General features: G+C 42.8%; 1 protein-coding gene across 7 annotated transcripts in view; it reads left to right on the top strand.

Moving 5' to 3' along the window:
- LOC122538123 (transient receptor potential-gamma protein) overlaps positions 1–24,220 on the top strand; it is a 115,802-nt gene extending 91,582 nt beyond the window's left edge. For 3 of the 7 annotated variants that reach the window (XM_043671915.1, XM_043671914.1, XM_043671919.1), the window contains 16 exons: positions 3,365–3,495; positions 6,454–6,715; positions 7,888–8,036; positions 8,521–8,716; positions 12,228–12,398; positions 13,504–13,738; positions 16,295–16,421; positions 16,847–17,125; positions 17,523–17,656; positions 17,742–17,871; positions 18,656–18,851; positions 18,937–19,131; positions 19,265–19,490; positions 20,112–20,486; positions 21,068–21,535; positions 22,199–24,220. In XM_043671915.1, coding sequence (XP_043527850.1) covers positions 3,365–3,495; positions 6,454–6,715; positions 7,888–8,036; positions 8,521–8,716; positions 12,228–12,398; positions 13,504–13,738; positions 16,295–16,421; positions 16,847–17,125; positions 17,523–17,656; positions 17,742–17,871; positions 18,656–18,851; positions 18,937–19,131; positions 19,265–19,490; positions 20,112–20,486; positions 21,068–21,535; positions 22,199–22,362 — 3,438 coding nt within the window. In that variant the 3' untranslated portion in view covers positions 22,363–24,220. The remainder of the gene's footprint in view (positions 1–3,364; positions 3,496–6,453; positions 6,716–7,887; positions 8,037–8,520; positions 8,717–12,227; positions 12,399–13,503; positions 13,739–16,294; positions 16,422–16,846; positions 17,126–17,522; positions 17,657–17,741; positions 17,872–18,655; positions 18,852–18,936; positions 19,132–19,264; positions 19,491–20,111; positions 20,487–21,067; positions 21,536–22,198) is intronic. The other 4 variants (XM_043671918.1, XM_043671920.1, XM_043671916.1 and 1 more) reach the window with 3 other exon arrangements.
- The last annotated feature ends 1,057 nt before the right edge of the window (positions 24,221–25,277 follow it).

The raw sequence follows: 25,277 nt of genomic DNA, 5'->3' as shown, positions 1-25,277 counted from the left end.
ATCGGAAAATCTTGTTTTCCATTGAAACTGAAGCAAGATTGAAACCCCTGACCGCAGCAGGGTTAACCGACGTCTAAAGCACGAAAATTCTTCATTTCTGTTGCTGATCGAATCCAATCGCACACGTATCGTTGGCTCGATATCGTTGGTGGATTCTGATGATTGTTCGCCAATTGTTTACTAATCGCTCGACGATTATCCTCCGTAACGCCTCGAACGAGGAAAGTACAAGGCTATTTCGAGAATTAACCGAGACAATTAAATCAATTATCACCGTTGCGAACACAATGAGAGAGCCAGAGAGGCGATCTAAAGCTCTCTGCGGTGCTTGAAATTGGTCGTTGGTTGATTTAGTTTCACAATTAGCGATCGTTTTTTTTTTTTTCTTGTCAATATGAGTCAAGTGTGCGAATGTGTAAAATCTACATATCAATGAAAAATTGTCGATGATTAAATAAATGATAAATTAATATATCACAGGGTGTTTCGTCTAACCGAGTACAGTGAAACATTTCGGAACGTGTTGAAACTACGAAAAAAATGTTTATAGAAAAACTGTTCAGTATAAAAAGTACGTAGTATTAATAATTTTTCATTCATACAATGGTGATGGATACTTCAAGGTCAACTTGATTTTTTTAAATCAGATTATGCATTTTCTTACTCGCATTACGACAGCTGGTTTCAATCGAATTACGAATCAAATGACCTGCAATGTTGTACCGTTTCCTCTAGTTAGGTAATCCTAAATTAAGGACGATGAAGTTTGCGTTAGTTTATCTGACATTCGACGATGTCGTCCTATGCAGACGCGACGCAACCTGATCCACCATACGTAATACGCTCATTCCATCATCCTTAATTTAGGACTAATTGGAAGAAATGGTACAACATTGTAAGTCATTGGATTCGTATCTGTCGTAATACGTATAAGAACATGTATGGTTTGATTTAAAAAAATCAAGTTGACCTTGAAATATCCTCCACCATTGTATTAACCAAAAAAATTTCTTAATACTACGTAAGACATCTGTTTATACTGAACAGCTTTTGTATAAACATTTTTTTTCGTAGCTTCAACCCTTTCCGAGATATTTCACTGTGCTCAGTTAGACGACACACTCTGTATACATATATGTGTGTGTGTATGTGTAATAAACTATATTCAATTTTATATGCTTAAAATGATATATTTACAAATTTATTACCTACAATATAGCGTCAATATCTAATTTTCAATACAAAACAATTGGTTTCGTTTTAAAGCGTGAAGATTCTACTTTGAATTTTGACAATTTTCAAAAACAAAGTATCCTCATTCTTCCACATCACCTTCGAAAAGAACAAACTCGCGACTGTCAGAAAACATTTCACAAAACGTTCGAGTCATCCATTCGAATTTTCCATTCGTGCAGTCGTGCTCTTCACTCTGTGAACAGGTTTCTTGCGCAAGAATCATCATCCCGCTTCAAATCGACGTAATAAAAATTACCTCGCAAATGCGTACACTTAGGAGAAAAATTGTTTACCCAGTGAAAAGTTTCACGCGCCACGTGTGGAGCCGACTGTCCACGTGGCACGCGCGGATGCCAAATCTGCCCGGTGCATGCTCCGAATGGTTACTCACTCGCCGCCAATAGTCCAGCATAAACATCGTTTCGTTTCTCCATTTGCTCTGCAATCACAGCCTCATTCCCGTGCGATAAATATTTTCTCTCCCCCCTCCAAAAAAAAAAAAAAAAGAAATGCACAGGAAAATACACTTTGAAAATAGGGGAAAATCCCTCGAGCGTGAGAAGTTTAGATATTTGCACGAAGAAGTTTAAAACTGGGAGAGAGCTAGCTCTCCTAGGAGAAAAACTTCGGAAACTCAGACAGCGGTTTTATCTATCGAGCTTTGGGGTTAAAACGTCGAGATTCGTGAAAATTCTCCCTGGACAACACCCTCGACTATACTCGTGTCCAGCTTGTCATGCCATTATGTTTGCTTTCCCTCTGTATCGAGATATAGTGTCGCTTTAAATCGCGGCGTTTCCTTTCGTGTCGCGTCGGCCTTAATTCGCGCGCCTTTCACTCAAGCGACGTGTATGTACGTTGCCGATACATTTATCATCCTAATTTCATCCATCTTTCATCAGAGCTTCGTCCGTCGATCAATAATCCGGCATCCTCCGAGCTTCTCGAAGAATCGGTGGTTTCTCTTTTGCGAGATCGGCCGGAAATCTAGGGAGCTACTGAATAACATTTATTACGAATAGACGAGCAGCTATGACGCTGTATCGAAAAATATAGAAATGTATAGTGTATTCGGTGGAACGTCGCCTGAACAGAGTGTCGATTTTCATGCATTTGCGGAAAGTTTGGAGGCAAGGGAAACGTTCAAAGTCAAGTTAAAGCCGTGAAAATGTGCGAGATGCGAGATGAATCTTTGACTGGAAATTTTCAATTTATTCAAATTTATTTATTAGAATGGGAGAACCCGTTGATGTGAAAAGAGAAGCGATAGCAATAAAGTAAGTAACAAGTAACTAGAGTGATGAAAATAAAAATGTAAAAGAGAACGTAAAGAAGATGTAAAGGTATTTGCGAAAGAGGACGCCTTAGTTCACGAGTTTTGTGTTCAGTCAGTCATTAGAAAGGATAGAGGCCAAAGTTTTTTAATAATTTTGTTAATTACGTTCGAAATTCTTAGTATACGAATACACTCGAACTGCTTGAGTTTAATTTTGCTTTGTAAATCCTGGATCTAAAGAGAGGGAAATCCGTAAGATATCTAAAAAGACGCATTTATATTAAATTCCTGTAATAAAAGAATCGCAAACTTTATGAGCAATAAAACGTAAGAATTTATGCTTTATGCTGTATTCTTTCTATAAGCAGCGTAGAACGGTGCTACTACTAAGAGAACAGTCTTACTTGTTATTAACACTAAAACTAAACCAAAATGATCGCAATTTTCTCTGGAAATTTTTTTACATTTATAACAGTATATTTTTAGCTACTCGAATGATTTTTAGTAAAATCTGTTAATAGAAACTTGTGTTCTTTATTGTATTATTAACTTTTTCTTGCGCTTCAATCCCTTTGCTACTGAATATTATATTTTATTAATCGTTAAAGAGAAAGATTCAGTCCCTAAAATCAGCGTCGATGAACGACAGGTTTGTGTTTGTAACTAACAGTTCCTTTTGAAATTAAAGCCAGATCGCTTTGTATTTTTGCAAAACCCCCTGGAGGAAAGTATTCGCACGTTCACGGACAGCGGGCGTCCATTTTGATTAATCCTGCCCCACAAGATGAATCGCGCATTGGACGAAGCGGACACTTCGGCTAGGTGTGTAATAAAAGGTTACGACGGTTTCAGAGGCACAGTATCCACGGCATGATAGAGGAGGAGAACGTGGTGAGGCCGCACCAGGAGATGGCCAGTCTCTCCTATCAGGAGAAGAAATACCTTCTCGCGGTGGAACGCGGCGACGTGGCTTCCGTCAGAAGGTGAGATCCTCGTAGAAAATGAGAAACGTATGTACAGAACGTGGTAGCGCGTTCGCGTTGGGAACGAGATCGTGTCTGGAAATTTCGTAAACGCGTAGATTACGAGGATAAGAGAGAATCCTCGAGTGTCGCTGGACACTCTGGAAAAATTCACCCTCGCACGCGCGCTAATCTCTCCCTCTTCGTAATGGCGGGAGAGGAGTTCGAGAGCCACTCGAGATCCTCGTTACACATCCTCGAGCGCGTTTGAATCTCGCGATTAATCATTGAAGAGAGAAAAAAAAAAAAAGAAGACACGTCTCGTGACCTCTCCGTGGATATTAATCTCTTCGCTGCTGTGGACGAGATATCTCGTGCATCGTAATTCAAACAATATCGTGCACGACGTGCCGTGGATTATAATAAGTTGCTTGACTGAAAGAACTCCGACGATTTGGATAGAAATCAATTTGTAAGACGCGGCGTTTATTAACCCTTTCGCTGCGGGTAGATTTTTGATACGTGGCACACCGTATTGGAGCTCGATCGCGACCTATACCGGAAACGATGAAATTTTTCGTCAGCGTGAAATACATTTCGTCATAATCGAGACAACGAGTTGCTTCGTATTGAATTGTTAGTGCACATATTGAAAATTTAATATTATATAAATATTAATTTTTATTTTATAATTTTATTATATATTTAATATTAATATAATTTTATTTTTCACCAGTGATTTGAAACTTTGTTTCATAATATGTACATCTAATAATCTAGTAAAGTGTGGTGCAATTCGAAACATGGGTCAATACATAATCCCACGTCACGTTTCTCGCAATCGTAATGCGTCTCCCTTCTTCCGTTACGTTTCTGCGCCTTTTTTATGATTAATTTATTACCACATCTTTCCATTTTTTTTTTATTAAACGAAATAACTATGAAATAATCACGTTAAATGATACGTGACTAACGGAAGATGTAATTGTTGAATTGGAATTCACTTACGTCTGATCCAAGTGCAGTTTGCTGTAATTACTGTGGATAACAAAGCTCGTAGGCGCCTTCAGTTCGATTCGAGTAATGAACGCCTCTTCACTTTCAGTGGACTGAAGTAAGTTAAGCGCCTGTAGGCGCTATACAGTATCAAATATAAAAGGATTAATATCGAAGATAATCAATAATGTCGTTAAAATGTCGAGTTTCAATATGGTAAGGAAACGTACGAATCGTTTTCATTTTCATCTATAGCACATCGCGAATGATATTGTTTGTATCTTGCGATAGCATCTCGTGCAAGGCATCTTACTTAAATTGCGACACGCCGTAACAGCAACGTGATTAATATTTAAATTACGTTTCTCGAATTACTATTCATTTCGTCGTTCCTATTCGTTCCTAGTTTTCTACAACATGGATATAAATAGAAACGTATCAAACCAGACAGATACATATATCGCAGTCGTACGTGTATATTTTTCGGAGGAGGAAGATTCCCTCTCGCGAATGTGCATACATCTGCGACGTGAATATCCAACGAGTGAAAATTGGCGAGAGGCAAGGTATTGTTTCGATCGCTTTCAATGCGACTACAATGGTTAATTTTGAAAGGCGGGAGTAAAGAGCGCGTGAGAGCATCGCAATCGTGGCTTTTATGCAAAATGAGCGTGCACGCGCGTTGCCGGAGATCGGATCGTCGGATCTAGGACTTTTAAGCGTTAAGGAGGACGAACGATCTCGCGAAGGAAGCTCAAAAGCACGGCGTTTATATACAGGATGTCATGTGACTGGTGGTACTTAAATGTGGCAGGAAGATGGTGATTCTACATGAAAAACTGAATAAATAATGTAGAATAAAATTTTCTCATACGAAGCTTTGTTTCCGAAGAAAAATGACTTTGAAGGTTTATCGAGTACGCGTGTATTTGATCAAGATTCGACTCAACGGATTTCATTATTATCTCCGTTAACATTTGTCAACATTCCCAATGTTCGTACACGAGGGCACAGAATGTCCACTCTTCACCAATTTTTTTTAGTTTAAAAATTGTTGGAAGTGTTGTCCACGTTGTCGCATGCATAACTGTGCTCTCCTTATTAAATTCCTACGAACATTTTCTAATGTGTTATTTTGTAGTTTCAATGTTGCAAACGCTATAATAATTTTTTAATTGTTCAACGTTCGCTATGTCGATTTAACATGACCCCATAAGTAAAAATCCAGCGGAGAAACAAGTCCAGAGATCGTAATGGCCAACGTATTCTTTCATTGCGCCTGATTCAATATTGGTTAGTTTTCGTTTAAAAAATTTCTCACTTCACGACTGAAATGCGATGGTACTCCATCTTGTTGGTGAATTAAATTTCTTCGAATTTCAAGATGAATGTCTTCCAATAATTCAGTTGAATCTTGATCAAGTGCACGCGTACTTGAAGCTATTTTTCTCGGAAACAAAGCTTCGTATGAAAAAATTTTATTCTACATTTTTTATTCAGTTTTTCATTACCTTCCTACTTGCACCACCAGTTACATGACACCTTATATATATATATATATATATATACTATATTCACAGTCATTGCGTCGAGGCAAAGGATCTAATTATCTTGCGAACAATCGTCCCGCGATCCCGGGACGCTTCTCGGAATTCTTCGCGGCGTAGTTCGCCTCGAAGCGATTAATACCGATTCCGATGTACGAGAAAGTTTCACCGACCGTGGAATTCTCATTTGGCTCGCGCATTCGGGAAACGGGACAGCTAAATACGATCGCCGGAGTCGATTCGTTCTCGGCGAACGTAATGGTCGGAGTCGTTTGCTTTGTGGTTAAAAAATAAAGGGAAAAAGAGAGAGAGAGAGAGAGAGAGAGAAAATGGAGAAACGAAGGTTAAAAAGAAAAGAGAAAAGAAGAATAAATAAATGGGAGAGCTTGTAACGAGAGTGAGCGATCATTAGCGAGCGTGTCGGATGTTGTTTCAGGATGTTGCAGAGCGCCCTCGAAACCGAAATGAACATCAATTGCGTGGACCCGTTGGGACGTTCGGCGCTTCTAATGGCGATCGATAACGAAAATCTGGAAATGGTGGAGCTGCTGATCGAGCACAAGGTCGACACGAAGGACGCCCTGCTTCACGCCATCTCCGAGGAATTCGTCGAGGCGGTCGAGGTACTTCTGGAACACGAGGAGAGTCTTCATCGAAACGGGGAGCCACACGTTAGTCGCTTTCATCGTCTAGTATATGTAACCGTATCGATCCAAGCATACTTTTACTCTCTTCTCCCTTTGTCGATCCGTAGAAAATAGTCGCGCTGATTTTGTTTAATTTCTCCCCCTCTTTCGGAAATGTAAAACGTTTTCTGTTCGTTTTTCTTTTTTTTTCCTTTCATTTTTCTCCCTCGAGCCTCTCTTCGGTTTACTGTTTATCGGGGACACTTTGATTTCACGGCGGCAAGCTTCGTCTCGTAATTAAGAGGTGATTGCATTTTTCCGGCTGGGCAATTTCGTTTCAGTTATCGAAATTCTCCCCTTAATTTTCACTGGTTGGCTGGCTGCGCGCGTAGACGACCGGGCAACCCGTCAGCCACGGATTTAAATAGGTTTCATCCCGACAAATAGGTCGACCCACATTTTAATCAGCTGGCCGGGAGAGTTTTTCGTCGATCGCCGGTGTCTCGAGCCGTCGTCGCTCGCGACAAAGCGCGTCCCGATAAAAAGCCGGCTGACCGGATCCCATTTCCGTCAAAGCTTGGAAAACGCTGGCATGTCCCGTATACCGGTCAAATTCACGCCGAGCGGACACTCGGGGCGAACGAAAAAAAAAATATAGATGCGAGCGGGCGCGGAATTGCAAACGAGAGAGAAAGAGGGAGAGAGACAGTTTAATCGGCTTCCGTTCCTCTTTCCCGACCAAGGACTCGGCTTATACTTAACATCGGAAATAATTATCGTGCTGTAACGATCGGAACGATTTTGTTACTTTGCCGATGTACTTTGCGTCGATTTCTAGAGAAATAGGATAGATACGAATGCATCGCGGCTGGCTGGTGGAATGAAACAGCTATTTCTATTACTTTCGTGTACCTTGTTTCGTTTATTTCCTCGTTTCAACCTATGTACAAGCCACGAGCTGTGGCAAATTTTACGAAGTAAATTTTTTTTATTTCAGTTCCAGCTTTTTAGTCGTTAGTAATCGCGGATCTACGATTTTATTGTAGCCATTAATGTATAATATCGAATGCAACGAATACTCGCTCTTGGAAATAATCCTCTAATTCTACATCGTTGCGACAATCTAAGTTGTAGCATTTCGAATCCGCGATCCGCGAATCTCTCCTTTCAACTTTCTGTCCAGAATCGATCAGCGTCGCATTTCGATATATACGAGGACGGGTCTCTCCGCGTCTGTGTTTCAGAGCTGGGAAGCGCTGCCGTCGGACACCGCGACATTCACGCCGGACATCACACCCCTGATCCTGGCCGCACACAGGGACAACTACGAGATCATCAAAATCCTTCTGGATCGGGGCTCCACGTTGCCTATGCCTCACGATGTTCGCTGCGGGTGAGCGAAACCGTTCGAATCTCCCCTATCATCCCCTTTTCCCCATAAACACGATGAAATTTCACTCGTAAATGAATGCTCGAAGGGGAGGCGGGAAGCGGGAGAGGGGGAGAAAACTACGAGATCCCTCGTCGAATACACGTTTCACGTTTCGATTAATTCCCCGGACTGATTTTAGCATGTCTCGAGACGGTTCGAGCAGAACCAATTAAGAGCATCTGCGTCGCAACCCCCGTCAGCTCGGATCTCCTCCCCTGCACACCCCCTACTCCTAAATTTCCCCTAAATTTCGAGCACACGGTGAAATTTCGCTAGTCGAATAATATTTGTTGTAAATACGTGTACGTACGTACGTCTGTATCCTCTTACGCGGCGCGCAGAGAGAGAGAGAGAGTTTACAAACAGAGCGGAAAATTATTAGCCGGAGGATGTACTTAGCGACGATACTGATTGCCGATCACGGTTGTGTCGGATTCATCGACAGGTGCGACGAGTGTGTAACATCGAGGAGGGAGGACTCTCTGAGGCATTCCAGGAGCCGGATAAACGCGTACAGAGCCCTGGCCTCGCCGTCCTTGATCGCTCTTTCCTCAAAGGATCCGATCCTAACTGCGTTTGAACTCTCTTGGGAACTTCGGCGACTCTCGTTCCTCGAGCATGAGTTTAAGTGCGAATACCAGGTGAGACGATTAAGCGACACACTGTGTACCATTAAAACGCCATAGATAAAGACGAAAAACGATCGAACGTTAATCGATTTGATAGACTCGGCAGCGGGAAAAAATTAAATGCGAAACCGTTACGACCGTGGCGGCGAGTGAAATTGTTTGGTGAAACTCAGCGTGACTTCTGCTTAATGGCCGAGAGCGGAACGGAATGACTCGCCTCCTCTTTCAAAGGATTCCGTCTTTGACAAGACCAGAAGACGATGTTATTCTGTCCATCGTCTGTTTACCATACTCTCAATTTCGTTCGACTGCTTTGAACGCTGCTGTTCCCGATTACGCTGGAAAATAAAGCCCCCGACGTTCAATTTCGCCGTGGAAAACGCGATCCCTCCCGTTCGGCGAACGGTGTCCGCAGAAGCGAAGGAAGATTGCATAAAACAACCGTTGAACCTCGGGGGGTTCGCCCGCTCCCTAACCCTTCTGGCCCACTTTCCTCTTCGTTCAATTACTTCTTCCGCAGACCCATCTACGAAACGAAATTTACGTCGGTGTATCTGCCCTGGGTTTTCCACGCTGTTAATGATCTGGATCACGGTAAAAGAGAATTATATACACCGCCCCTTGAAAGTGTTCAACGCCTGCTTCTCTTCGGACAAACTACGTTCTCGCCGAATAGACGGAAATTTGAAACGGGATTTTCGAAAAATAGAATGGATAATTTAAAATGATTAATTAATTATAGATTGAGCGTCAGAAATTCGTGATTTAATAAAATTCAGTGAACAAGTATTATATGAACTGACCAGAGTGTCCAAGTGGCTCCCATTAATTATTGAAACTGTTGTAATTTTGCAAAAATAAAATCGTACAGTGAGGAACTTGGGCTTGTTTTAAAAGCCTCTAGTCTCAAAATACATCGTTCATATTATTTTAAGATGTTTTGACGCTGTACTATAGATGGTAAAGTGAGGACAGTTTTCTTTTCGAAAATGGTATAAACTGTCATGGTACGTAAAAATATTGAAAAATCTTTGAATTTTGAATAGATTTGAAGCTTCCCCTTTGCAACGACTCTTTGAAACTTGCACGATTTCTTTTTTGCTACTTTATTGAATTTTGAATATCAAGCAAGAACGATAAAATGTTACGATTCCTTCAATTCTCGTTGCATGTATCTAGTATTCAAAGTTCAATAAAATGGCGAGAAAAAAATCATAAATTTTCGAAGGTCGTAAAGAAGAAGCTTCAATCCTCAAATCCGTCAGTCACGAAGAAGATTTTTCATTATTTATACTATGACAGTTTGTAGGATTCCCACTCGTCCTTCGGCTGTTCGATATAAAAACATTCGAGAATAAACTAAACGACGAGTCTCGAAAGTAGAGGCTTCAAACTGCAAAACGAGCCCAAGTTGTACAATTTTTCCTTCATTTTCCCAAAATTGTAGCAGTTTGAATATTCAGTGGCCGAATTTCAGTGAGGGTCACACACTGTTTTCAATGAAATGTTGCAGAAATATTTTCTCAAACGTCGTAAGCAGAATTTCCGGGAGAGAAACGGAACGAAAACGGGGGCGAGAATTTGGGAGTTGACATAAGCTTTTGGAAGAATGTGGCGCCACGTGCCTCTCTTCGCTCCTGTTCCGTATATTATTCCCGAGTCATTTGTCTCGTTTGTTCGCGCGGCGAGAGTACTTTCACCCCCGTGGAGATGTTCCAGACACCCTCTTGCGAAAGTAGAAAATTCGCAGATCCCCAGGATCCATGGATGCAGAGGGGAACAGGCGATAAATCAATACAAATGCAAATCGATGGTTTCGCGCTGGATGTTGCGCGCGAATTGTTCTCTCGAGACTCCTTCCGGCGAACCAGACGCCATTCGAAATGGCGGGCGAAGATACGGTCGGCACGTACGAAAGGGAAATTAATACGTAGAAGCTGTCGGTGCATTTTTCGGTACGACGCAGACTCTGCTTATTTCTCCCGGGCGGCTCTGTTGACTCAAAGCGTCGTCTTCCTCGCGTTGTAAACGCGCTCGTTGTTAATTCGTGTAAACAGCTCGAGCACACGTGGTCGTTTTTCCGCGGTCCGCCCGAGGTTTGCTCTCGAAATACTCGCCGGTGTCCTTCCTTCGAACTAGAGGGAATCGTGCAGTCGTTTCAGACGAGACGAGTCTCTACTCGAAACGAAAGTTTCACGGTCGGACCGCAGCCGCGAGATATTAATGTCTCGTTAGCCCGATCTTCAAGTGCGTCGGCCGTTCGCCGATACTGGCCGAACTTTGCGCTGCTTTATGGCGCTTTGATGTCGCGAATGTTTGCTTTGGCGAGTTACTGTTCGCGGAGGAGGAACAGGGAACGCGCCGGATCCTCGGTCGTTCGACAGTTTCTCTTGCGAAAAACAAGTCGGCTTGTGTCTTTCCTAGTCGCTGGACAATGAGAAATTCTATGGAATAATGGGCCGAGAAGAAACGAGGGACTTTGGAACGTTTTCAACCGCTTCTTTCGCCCGATTCTCGAGAGATCGGGCAAAGCCCGATTTTCGCTCGATTTTCTCGGCTGCGTCGGATTTCCAATAAATTATCGTCCAGAGCGAGTTGATTAAGCTTGGAGGAGGATGAACGACCGATTAACTAGGATAAATTATAGATGATCTACCCTCCTACTCTTCGTTTGACTTTCCTTTCGTAGCGCGATAAAAACTTTTGCCTCTCGCATTTTTCTTTTTTTTTTTTTTTCTTCTTTTCGTCGCATCGAACGAGAGTCTTCTCTTTGTACTTTGTTATCGAATGTAATTGAACTGAGAAATATTTTACGGAATATTCCACCAGTCCAGCGTCTCTAAAGACATCACATTCGCTTCGTTCCTCTCTCAATGTCTAAAATGGGTAGAACTGATAACCGAATACGTTCGATATACCCGTCTTTCCTTCTTTCCTTTCTCAGACGATTAAACGAAACCCTCCCCCCACCACCCTTGTCTTTATACCTATCAATTCAAACGCAATAACGTCCGAACAAATTGCCGAGAGATGATCGTTTAAATCTTCCGGACGATCGGCGAGCACTAAGGGGAAATAAATTACCGAGCGATCCCCGCTCCCTCCCGCTCGTGTCTCTGCATTCGCGGGGATGAAGTTTCCACGAGATTACTCCGCATTTTTTCAAAGGTCTCGAACCGTGCCGAATGGCCGATTGTCCCTCGACAACTCGATTGACAAACGACCTGTCCTCCATCTTCCTTTTCATCGTTCTCGTCGCTCTTATTCATGCATCGCCGCCTCGAACGAGCTCGATACAGCTTCTTTTTAAAAAACAAGCTTTCGCGAGTGGCGTCGCCCGTATCGAGAAGGAAGTTTCGCGGCTTACGTTTCGGATGCGAGGAAACTTCCGTCAAAACGAGACACCGTCGGCGTAAATCGACGAAAGAGAGAGGAGGAGAGGGCGAGCAATTCCGCTTTCCTCCGCGTTGTTTACAAAACTTGTTTCGCGCCTCGGAACAAGGCAATGCTGCAATGATTCCAGGAGCTTAGGAGACAGTGCCAGGACTTTGCCACTGCCTTGCTGGATCACACGAGAAGTTCCTACGAGCTGGAGGTGCTGTTGAACCACGATCCCACCGGGCCGGCGTTCGAGCACGGCGAGAGGATGCACCTGAACCGGCTGAAACTCGCTATTAAACTTCGACAGAAAAAGGTAACCGTCTGGAATCCCACCGTCCGTATGTCTCGAACGTATCGCGAAAGATAAATTGTGCGCTGTCGGAGAAATAGATTGTTTCTTTTTCTTTTTTTTTTTTTTTTACAATGGCTTCTAACGGAGTTTGAAGATAAATGCGATAATAATATTTCATTCTTCGCCGTTTTTTCGCTTAATTCTCCGTCACTGTTGTATTTATCCATCTCACTCACTTATGCTTGTCTCCATTGTCATCATATATCATCTATCTACTTATTTTAATATGCCCTTGCCTTAGGGCATTTTCTTCCAGTCATTCGTTATTGTAACATATTACATCGCGTCAGATGTGAAGCACTGGAAGCATTATATACAGAGTGGTTCATTCAAGTGAGGCCACTATATTTTCGAATTATGATGATGCAGGGAGTGTTTTTCGCTATCGAAAGGGCCTCGTAAGAATATTTTTCTCATGGTCATTTTTCAAGATCATCGATTTTCTTTCCATTCATGTTGACAAAAAATTATTCAAAATTAATTTATTATATAAAAGTTGTATAAAATTGATTTATTATATAAAAGTTATTTTTTTCCATCGCAGCACAATTCGAAAATATTCAGGTGATCTCGCTTAAATGGACCACCTCTGTGTCAATTTGACTTTATTGATCTTCAGTTTGAATAATTGAAATTGAAAGTTCGAATTCACATTCCATATCGGAACCGTGAATCCCTACCACCATCGGGTGTAACTCGATGTGATAACTCAAAGGGTTGACGTTGCCCTCATCTTTCATCTTCTTCTTGTGTCTTTTCTGTTTCTTGTAAAAGAGATGTTTGCCCTGGTATTTGAATAAATTAAACTAAAATGTATAAGTCGATATAATCTTCTTCGTCGACGTAAGAAACGACGAATCGGTGTAAATACGAGGAAGACGAAAGAAGAAGGTCACGTTACTCCGGCAGAGTATCGATGTAACGTGGTTAGGCGTGAGAGGGATCGACCGCGACTACGGGACTCCCAACCACCGAAATTACACCCTTAATGCCTTAATGAGTACAATTTCCCAGTGACATGACCGGAAACTGTCGACCAATATTAGATTATCTCGGGAATTTCCAGTTCGTGGCGCATCCTAACGTGCAGCAGTTACTCGCATCGATTTGGTACGAGGGTCTTCCGGGCTTCCGGAGGAAAAATATGTTCCTCCAGGCGTTGGAGATCGTGAGGATCGGCGTTCTCTTTCCGTTCTTCAGCGTCGCTTACATCATCGCACCGCACAGCGTCGTCGGCCAAACCATGAGGAAACCGTTCATCAAGTTCATCTGTCACTCGGCCTCGTACTTCACTTTTCTCTGTAAGTATACGCCGCCCTCCTCTTTTCCCCTCCAAAGTTTTGCTCCCTTCGAGAACGAACTTTGCGCCGCTTCGTCGCTGCGTGCCGCAAGCTGTTCCACGCGCTAAAATTAACCTCGATCAAAGTCGGCGTTCGTGACTTTCCCTTTTTCTTTTTTCTCCCCCTCTCTACCCCTCCCGAGCGACTCGCTCGATCGTTTCCTTCGAGAACGTACACGTAGGAGGACACGAAGGAAATTCGTTCGATCTACCTTTCTTTTTTTTTTATTTCTCTGTTTTTTTTTTTCGAAAGTTTATCGAACTCGTTCGGCCTCGTTTCTATCGACGACGTGTTTCACCTTTCCGAATCAAGCTTACTAAACAGTTTACCGCGATTCGCGAACACCTCTCACTACCAATAATAGCAGAGTGTGGTAATGCTCTAAATTTGAGACATCAACCACCGTTGCCGCGTGGGGCGATAAACATTTCGAAACGGGATCAAGCAACCTGTAACCCTTCCCCCATTCCGGTTCAAGAATTCCACCGTGCAATTTCGCTATACTGTCTCGAATTGTCGAACTTGTCGTCGCTTGGAACTCTTATTCATAGCAATTTTCTATTAAAATGTAACAGCAACCATTTATGAAATACTAAATTTTGGCACAAATAAAATATCTGAACGTTTCACGAAAACTTTGCAACTCACTGTCTCTATAGTCTCTTAGTCGTTTTTCGCAAATTTTTACTTGAAGATGAATACTTCGCAAAGACGAAATTATCGTAGATTTGAATGTAACAGCAACGATTTATAATAATTAAATTTTGACATACATAAAATATCTGAAAACTTCGCAACTCACTGTCTCTATAGTCTCTTAGTCGTTTTTCGCAAATTTTTACTTGAAAATGGATACTTCGCAAAGACGAAATTATCGTAGATTTGAATGTAACAGCAACGATTTATGAAATACTAAATTTTGGTATAAATAAAATATCTGAACGTTTCACGAAAACTTCGCAACTCATTGTTTCTATAGTCTCTTAGTCGGTTTTCGCAAATTTTTACTTGAAGATGAATACTTCGCGAAGACGAAATTATCGTAGATTTGAATGTAACAGCAACGATTTATGAATAATTAAATTTTGACATACATAAAATATCTGAACGTTTCACGAAAACTTCGCAACTCACTGTCTCTATAGTCCCTTAGTCGGTTTTCGCAAATTTTTACTTGAATATGGATACTTCGCAAAGACGAAATTATCGTAGATTTGAATGTAACAGCAACGATTTATGAATAACTAAATTTTGGCATACATAAAATATTTTAACGTTTCACGAAAACTTCTGTAGTCTCTTAGTCGTTTTTCGCAAATTTTTACTTGAGGATAGATACTTCGCGAAGACGAAATTATCGTAGATTTGAATGTAACAGCAGTTGGAAACTTGACAATGGTGGAGGAACGGACTGAAAAGCGGCGCATCTCGGAGGACCTCGTAAAGAGGCGCGAGAGATTCTAAGCGTCTCCGCGAAAGGCATAATTGACCTCGAAGTTAGACTAACGATATTTTGCGAGGAACGTGGAGAGATAATGTACTCCTCGACGACGCGAGCCAGGAAGGCGTAAGGAATTCCGGGAGATTATTCAGGAACGAGCCAAGCTAATCTCCGAACCTGCTGTAGTGTGTCTGTGTGTGTGTGTGTGTGTGTGTGTTAGTGTAGCGTTTAGTATGAACGCAAAGTTCTGCCAGCCCCACGATCGCGAAAACGAGATACATGAATCGCTGAATCGAACATCGATGCCTGATCGTTTTTGAATCGACGGAGATCGTGCTATAATGTCGTGCAAAGGCGTTTCAGAATCCCCCGAGGTATTTCGAACAATATCGTCCTCGCCTCGGGGTGACTTGCAACTTCGAATCGCCACGCCTCTTATCGAATTTACCTGAGACAATGTTGCACAAAGTTGCAAAGGATCCCATTATAGTAATTAGAGTAATGTTGCGTGGAGTTACGCCCCGCTGTTGAGCACGTTTCGCCTTACTTGCGTGACAATGTGTCTTTTCTCGTATAGACATCTGTACGCGTTTGAAGAAATGGCTGTGGTTTTCTCATAATTCTGTTCTCATTCACGTTGAATCGTTCAGTTTGAAAAAGTATAAGTTGCATTTTCTCTTTTGGAGATGTTTGCGTTCGCAAATCCAATTGGCAACGGAACTTGGATTGATTATAAATTGGACAAATTATAAATTATAGGTAAAAGAATATAAATGAAAATGGACCAAAAAAAAATTCCCATCAAGGCATGTATGAATTTTTATAGATAAAAAGAGTTTTTCTCGAAAAACAGAGTTACGCCAGTTTCAAAGTAATTAAAATTTCAAATTACACAATGTTTAATTCAATTTCAAACGAAATAATTTGTAAATGTAGCACAGTGGCAAACCTTTTTCAAGAACAAACTTCTTGATAGGAGACACGTTGACAACTACTTCTCTTACTTTGCCAACTACTTTAACGTGACCAGAGTGAATATGAATTATCGTGAATAATACGTACCGATTCGTCCGCAGTCATGCTGATTCTGGCTAGTCAAAGGATAGAAAGCGTGATCGGCAATTGGATAGGCCACGATGTCATAAAACAGGAACACGAACCAGCACCAACGAAAAGGGGCGCTGCCCCGACGATCGTCGAATGGTAAGACAATATTTTTAACCAGCGCTCCTCTTCGGCCTTCTCGTTACAAACGAGAGGGAGCCAATATCCACTGCTATTTCTCCTAAAAATATTTCCCTAGGTGCAAGTTTCCCTTCACGCGTCACTCTTGCACAACCCAGTCCGACTTTCTTCTACTAAAAATCTAGTAGCACAGACCCAAATAAAACCGACCTGCCGAAAATAAATATCCTCCCGGTAGCCACACACCGGTTTCTGACACCTCTCGAAAACGACTTTTCTACCGACTCGTACCGACATAAAGGGAATATATACAGGCGAAGTTCGGAATCACGTTTCTCGAAGCTGGCTTTTAAGGCTCGAGCCAGTGATATTCCCGGGAGACAGCCGATTCCGAAGCGAAATCGAACGGGCGTCGCCAAGTGTGAACGATGTCGTATCCGTAGGTTCATCCTTGCTTGGGTATCCGGCCTGATTTGGTCGGAGGTGAAGCAGCTGTGGGACGTCGGCCTAGAGGAGTACGTGAACGACATGTGGAACGTGATCGACTTCGTTACAAACTCCTTGTACGTAGCCACCGCTGCGCTCAGAGTGGTCGCTTACTACAGGGTGCAGAAGGAAAGCCAGGAATACGGTTCGGTGGTCGAGCTGCAACGGGAACAGTGGGATACGTGGGACCCAATGCTCATATCCGAGGGCCTTTTCTCCGCCGCCAACATATTCAGGTCTATGCTCGATTTTCATCGTTCGAGAGATCCTCGCGTTCCTTTTCTTAATTTGTTCGTTGAAGCCTCCACGTAACTCAGTCATCTAATGAACATTTTGTAAAAATCACCGTCTAGAATAAATTCTAGAGCGTTTCATTCCAAACAGTCGCCCGACGCGCAATTACTGGCGTAGTCGTTGCAGTAATTTTACGTATTAAAAAAAAAGCGAAGGAGAAAAATGGTAATTGCAGTACTCTTTGGTAGTACGCTTTGAAAGGTTCTTTGCCACGTGACGTCGTGAAATCCCGAGGGATGTAATTAGGCTACTCTCTCAAACATAAATTTCAATTTCACGCTCTTCAGTCGCACATATACGATCAAACGCAACGCGACTGGCCTATCGATCTACTTGCAGCTCTCTGAAACTCGTCTACATTTTCTCCGTAAATCCTCACCTCGGCCCCCTGCAAGTGTCCCTCTCCAGAATGGTGATGGACATCATGAAGTTCTTCTTCCTCTACGTGCTGGTGCTGTTCGCCTTCTCCTGCGGTAAATCTCGATGTTCGATTCGACTCGCGCGCGAAACCACGACCCGGCAGTCACACTCACGAAACGGTGTTCCTCGTTGGCCTAGGTCTGAACCAGCTGCTGTGGTACTACGCAGACATGGAGAAGAAGAGATGCCCGACCGCGATGTCTTATTCTTCTAACGCCAACAGTACCACCGATTCGAACGCTTGCATCGTTTGGCGCCGATTCGCAAAGTACGTGATACCCGATTCGTTCCAAACGAAATTTGATACTTTTTTGATATTAGGTGTCTTTGACAATTATTAGCCAATGTATTGTCAAGGAGTGTTGTCGGTTTTAATTTCCGAGATATTTTTGTCACTCTTTTTATCGTTTGTAATGTTAACTCGAACTATCGATTTGAATTAGATTTGAATTAGATTTAAATGTTTATACTGATAACTTTAACAGAATGTAAAATATCTCTGTACAGTTGTTAAATAATGATACAACTGCAATTGATGTTAAACTTTACGTTATATTGTCATTACTCGAATACTTTAGCCACAGTGTTAATATTTATATGGGTTGATTGCCACGCGAAATTTTCACGTTTCGTCTGTGGAGCAAAACATTCAATTTCAATTGGCAAGATATTTTTATTACAATAAAGTGCAACGAAAGCATATTTTTCGTTTTATAATATTATCTATCATCAGATTATTTTAAATTCATTGTTGCTGATATTCATCTGTTAGGCAAAAAAATCTAACCTAATTAATACAAACACATTCCTAGCGATATAAGGTAACAAAAATACTCTAACACTCGAAAACTAAAAGGTAATCAAAATCTGCGAGATTATTCTCTTTCTAAATAATTACCAATTATTATTCAATTACAAAGAAAAAAACCGTATATGATAATTTACAACAGTAAAGTTTGTCACATCGGGATCGTAGAATCCACTATAGTCGATTTAGTCGAAGTTTGCATCGTCGAATTTCACGAGATAATTTCAGTTCCGTCTTTCGCCAGTTTGTTCGAAACGGCGCAAACGCTGTTCTGGGCGGTTTTCGGGCTGGTGGACCTCGAGAGCTTCGAGCTGGACGGCATCAAAGCGTTCACCAGGTTCTGGGGCATGCTGATGTTCGGCACGTACTCGGTGATCAACATCGTCGTCCTATTGAATCTGCTAATCGCCATGATGAACCATTCCTATCAGTTGATATCCGTGAGTTAACTTCTGCCCGTCTCTAACCGCCTCGTTCGGTGACACAATCGCTAATTGATTAAATTCCCCCTGCGACTCGAATCAGGAACGTGCCGACATCGAATGGAAGTTCGCCAGAAGCAAGCTGTGGATCAGCTATTTCGAGGAGGGTGGCACGGTTCCACCGCCGTTCAACATCATACCGACCCCGAAGAGCGTTTGGTACATGGGCCAATGGCTGTACCGGAAGCTGTGCGGCCACAGTAGGGCTGCCAAGAAGGAGCACATGCGAACGATCAGAGTGAGATTAATTCTAATTCGCGGGCTTACGATTCTCGAATCGAAATTGTGTCGCTAATTCGCGGCGGTGCTGCGACCACCCGCGGAACATTGGACAAACATGGCGTGACACGGTAATCTTGTTTGTCTGACAGAGGAAGGTTAAGCAAGCGTCGGAGAGGGACTTTAGGTACCAGAGTATTATGAGGAATTTAGTGAGGAGATACGTGACGGTGGAGCAGAGGAAGGCGGAGAGCGAGGGTGTGACGGAGGACGACGTGAACGAGATCAAACAAGACATCAGCGCTCTCAGATGCGAGCTGATCGAGATTCTGAAGAATTCCGGCATGAACACGTCGACGGCCAGTGGTACCGGGACTGGTGAGCTTTCCCCACGTGTTGCACGATCGAAACGATCGTGACTTTGTAGACAGTTAATTAGTATTTATTTTTCGATTTATCGTAGTTGTTTCTTCGTAGATTTTCGTAGAGTTAGAGTATGCATTTAATATCTGTATCTATGCAACAGAATCCCTGCGTAGTGTTCTACGTTCTCATGGTACTCTTTGTTTCGACTCTTGCGTTCATCTCCTGTGCACGATCGTTTGCTTCGAATCATTTTCGTACAACGAAAGCGGGTTGTCGGTTTACCATCGTGACACGACCACGACGCTAAGAAGAGGATTTCGGGCTCCGTCCCTCGTAAATGAAAGTTTCGAAGCTCGTTATCGGCGCGCTATTAATCATTCGAGGGCGGAATAATCAATGCGATCAGGTATCGTCTCGTCGGTTGTTTAGTCCGATTTAACGTGTAACGCCGAAAACTTGCCGAAAATTTCAGCTGCTTGTCGCGTTAATTTCATTCGTTGACGAATGTATGGCACGAGCACACGTACAAATACACACACACACATACAGAGGCACATTTGTCAAGCATCACTTCTCAGTTCTTTGGTAGCTGCTTCGGAGTAGTCCTTGGTTTGTTTTCTCTCTGTCCCATAGACGGTAGCCTTAAAGAGCTGTCCATAGGTGCGGGGGGTAAGAAGAATCGGCAGAAGGAGCGACGTCTGATGAAGGGATTCAACATCGCCCCTCAGCCAAGCGGAAGTGGCAGCCTACCGCCGGTCGACGAATTCGCGGCGTCGCTGCAACAAGTGCAACAGGAGAACTCCCACGAGATATTCGGCTCGACCTTGAGCGGTATATTCGGACCGGGCGCCACACCGAAGAAGAGTCCACATCACACCAGCACCAACAGCGTTCCTGGACTCGGCACCAGCAGACAGAGTCGCAGAATCAGGGGAAGTTCCAAGAAGAAGAGATGGGAGAATCTTATCGAAGCGGCTAAAGTCCGAGGCAAAGTTTCCAGGCTAATTGGTAAGTTATACAGCGCGTCTCTCGTGACTGGGAACAGCCAAGTATCTCGAAAAATTTTAACGTGACGTTCGCAAGACGCTTCGCGAAGTCATCTCAGCGACATGACACGACACGTTTCTTTGCATCATTCGTATATATATATATATATATATTTTATTATACCCCGAGAGATTTAACCACTTGCGCCTGGCATCTGATTGCGGACCATAACGAGTGACCAAACCGTATACAATAATTCGTCGCTTTCTTTCTGAACTTGTCGGTGTGATATTACTGGACAGAAGTTATTGAGAAGTAAAAAATTTGTCATTTGTTTTGCCTGGGTTATATATATACTTAAACGTTATATATATACTTAAAACTGAGAAAATATTGCAATTTTGGGACAAAAAGTTTCTCGACGTGCGTGGCACGTCATTCACGACTAGTGGTACAAGTAAAGAAGAGTGTAAAAGTAATTATGGCAAAACGTCAGTTGGTCAATTGATCACGATCGTGCAGAACGAATTAACAATTTTCCAGATGTTTTAGTTTACTCGCGACGTATAGCTAAGAAAGCAACTGCTCTTGTGATTTCTCAGGTAGATCTCGTTCGGAGGATTCCGTGTACTCGCCAGCTTCAGAAGACGGTGGGTCAAGATCGGAAGGATCGACAGACTCAAAGTCCTCGTTGGAGACTCCAGGGCACGAAGTCCAAGCCACACATCACTCCCATCACTCGCATCACGCGCATCATCACGAGGGTCATCACGTGTTTGCTCACGGCTTAGGCGCGTTGGTAGCGCTACGAAAGAAACGGAAAACCTTCTCGGACTCGAGGTCGTCGACGTCGGGGATGAGAAGCAGCACCGGCACGAATCCGATGTACCCGATCGCTTCGGTCCTCGTTTCGAAGGTGTCGAAGAAGCAGCTGCAGAGAGCGAGCAGCGTGCCGACTAGGGGACCGGAACTAGGCCAACAGCCGATTCCACCGAGGAGACACGAGGGCACGCAAAGTCAGCAACCCAGTATCGACACTCCCGAGGGTGCCAGCGCTAACGAGCAACCTGGTGAGTCCACCTCGATCACTTTGAACAATGTCATAAATTAACTTTCAACCTTTCCAATTAACTTTTGTCTAAGAGATGCTGGATAGATTCTAGTTCTTGTAACTTTGAAACGTACTCAGTCGAAATTGAATGCTTTGCGTTAATTCGTATTTATTGAGAGGGCTAAATCTTTAACCCCTTGGCTGTAATAGCTTTTAAAAGTGTATAATACGACGCGATGACAGTTATATTTGTCAAAGAGTACGTGCAGCTGCTATGAAATTTAATCAGATTTTAAAGAAATAACGCTAGCTCTTTTTTAATCGACAACTTTATTGTTTAACTTGATTATTGATTAATTAATAATAATTAATATCAAGAAAATATTCAAAAATTGATGTAAAAGGATCTATAGTATCAATCATGTGTACAAATATGTTTTATTTTTTCGCAAAAGATTTAATTCAAGTAACGAATTACTTTATTATATAATGCATCTCGTCATTACGCAAAGAATTGCCATTTTGTATACTCGTCGTTCACAGCTAAGGGGTTAAGAAACAATTGCGATTATTAATCTGTGAAAACTCTATGTCAGAGTATGTTTGCGCAACAGTGGACGTAATGTGAGTGATTTCTAAATAGGCAAATAGCCGGAAGGTGTTGTTTGTTTGTGTTGCGAAGTGGTTCCAGCGGCTCCGTTGACACCATCGACGACAGAGGAGAGCGTGGTCGCGAGCAGTTCTCTGCCGGCGAGCATGAAGAGGAACGGGTCAGCGACGCAGCTGCAGCGGCTTCCAGGTATCGAGCCAATATCCGGCCACGATGTATCCGGTGGGTGGCTCTGAGAGGATTCAACGGTCGCTCCGCAGCGACGACGTATCGCGAACACGGATCGAATTCGCGCGTAAACGAATTCCGTATTCACCGACCAGCGAACGCTGATACGACGACATCGATCACGTAAGATCGCGTACGATCGCGTGATCGTCGGCACACGCACAATGATGCCTTTTTTGACGACGACGCATTTCGCCGAGACAAAGAAACTATGTATAGATATATAGATATATATATGTCTATTACGTACATGTATATTATTTGATAAGCGACGTCGCGCGTGAAGTTCGAGCAACGTCAGCTCGTCGACCCATCACCGCCCTTTTCCCTTCGACGTTTCGTGGAGGAAAAAGAAGAAGAAGAAGAAGAAGAAGAAGAAGAAGAAGAAGAAGAAGACTCTAACTTTAACCAGCGACGTCTTTCACCTAACGCGCCAACTTTTCTCAGTTTCCGGGGAAGGAGATTAACTTTCGCGGCGCTTTGTGTCGCTTCGGGAAACAAAGTTTCAGAATATGCTCCGAAACCACGCGATACCACGCTTATTCCTCGGAGGGAAAGAAAGGTTTGCCCCCTCTCCCGGATGAAGAACGTCGCGAACACTGCACAGACGAAACTGTTCAAGTTCTCTCGCATTTGTTGGCGGACCTGACCTGATCATACACCATCGTGACTTATCGTTTCCACGGTGGTAAATGCCGTCGGAGTTGGTCCCATCGTCGCCCGTACGCAAACGTCGTCACCGATACCCGATTTTCTACCGCGACGAACGACGAACTTCCACTTCGACACTTCCATGAAAGTCATTTCGATCGGTGTCGCATCGTCGAACGAGCTACTACGTACTACTATACTGTTACATACTACTACAACTGCTACTACTGCCAGAACGGGAAGGGCAAGTGGGTCGACGACTAAACTAACTAGTCAGCGCTAGTCGGACGATCTCATGCGATAGAAGAGGATTACGAGTTATTGCGTTACGTCTTCTACCTAATTAACTCGGTGGAATCCGAGCGAGTTCTGTTAATTCATCGTTCGTGATTTAACCGAACGGCGAGCTTTTAGCTCTTGCCACTTCAGGAAGCTGGCCTACTGAAGATCGGCACTTTACTCCAACCTTCTTCTTCCATTTTCTATTTTCTAATTCAACTAGCGACTTCGTTTCACTTTGTCGTTCAGCCAACTCTAGTCACACGATCTGTTACATACTCGAACGTGTATAATATTCTTTCAACTTGTTTCCCCCTTGTTTCGACGAGAGAGGAGAGACATCACGTGGGAAAGGAGGGAAATAATCACGCTCGAAAGTTAGGGTACGTTTCACCCGGTCGATACTCGTTTGGGTCGGGATTCCCAAGCAGCTGTTACAGAAACTGCTAACAACGACGAAGGGGGATTTCGCAGAGATGGAGCTAACTTCGAACGCGACGATTTCTTTCCTTCGGCGATAACAAAAGGGAGGCGTTCATTTCTCAGGCGCGTTTTCCCTCCTCCTCCCCCCCCCCCCTCCCACCTTCGAATTTATTAGCGGTTCACAAAACAGGGAGGACGAGATAAATGTGTCACGACCAAAACAGGAAGCGAGCCGTAGCGTAGTCGAGTAGAGGCCTAAAACAGAGATTAAGATCCGTACTACTTCCTAGATATTATTACGTGTACGTATGATAATAATTATAATTAATGTGAACCCGGTGTCAGGAGCGCGGAAGGGGATCTCGTTGTCCGCTTGGATCCACTCGAATTTTATCGTCTTTCGTGTCCTGTTCGAGTTCGCGAGCGCCTGACAGACCGTACGTAATAGTATACTATACCGCCTACGTGTATTATTTATGAGATTATTATTATTATTATTATTATTATTATTATTATTACTATTATTATTATTATTACTACTACTACTACTACTACTACTACTGTAAATGTAAAGTTAGATGTCCACTTGGCAAACGTCATAGTGAGTGTTGTCCTGTGAAGCGGTTGTCGTTGCAAAGAAACGAAAAAGCAAAAAAAAAAAGAGAGAGAGAGAGAGAGAGAGAAATATAATAGGAGCACGAAACAAGACGAGAAAACAAAAAAAAAAAAGCGTACAGTAGAAAGAGAGTACACGCAAAAAAGGGAACCAACCAAGTTTTATTAACTACCTAAGCCGGTTGAAAAAAAAAAAAAAAAATAGATCGTAAACTCGAAGACGAATCATAGAATTTAGCGGAATTTTTTAACGATCGAAATTAATATCGTTTCCGACAGCACAGCATCCATCACGAGAGCTCAGATATTTTATAGAGAGAACAATCTGTTTATATCACGGAGGAATACGGGAGTGAAATATACCTTGAGAATTCGCTGTTTCGCGGGATTATTGTTTATTATCGTAAATATTTGTCGATGCTTGATTAAGAGATGCTTGATTAATTCAACAAAGTTGTTGAGAAATTTCATATATACGCTATAATTGGAATTATATCGACGTGGCGGAAAAAGGAGAGGAAGAAACGCTTAGCAGAATAGCGGCCATGATTGAGGCGAATTAATACTGAGAAAAAGAGTACTTCTCCGCTTGTTTTCGCAACTTGAACTACCTATCGGACGCGTATAAGTTTCCCCGTCGAGCGTTTCTACACTCTTTCAGTTGCGAAAGTTTCGCTTGGCGCTGTTTGTTAAACAAGGATGAATATATATATATTTGAAAAACGCGGCGCGGAAGATCGATTCCCGCTTTCCCGACTTTATGTTCGTTTTTGCGATCGTAGCCCAGCGTATTTGAGCAAACTGAAACTCAAACTGAGAGTAGAAAGATCACGAATGACCATTAATAAAATACCATTTATTCTGATACATCGGTTTATTTCATACCCATCATACGTCGTGCAAACGCCAAGTGTTTATAATCTCCATTATAATCTCCAAAGAGAAATTTTTTCAC

Source organism: Frieseomelitta varia, unplaced genomic scaffold (assembly GCF_011392965.1).
Source record: "Frieseomelitta varia isolate USP_RPSP 00005682 unplaced genomic scaffold, Fvar_1.2 scaffold_961, whole genome shotgun sequence".
NCBI classification, from domain to species: Eukaryota; Metazoa; Arthropoda; class Insecta; order Hymenoptera; family Apidae; genus Frieseomelitta; species Frieseomelitta varia.
This window is presented reverse-complemented; position numbering and strand designations above follow the sequence as displayed.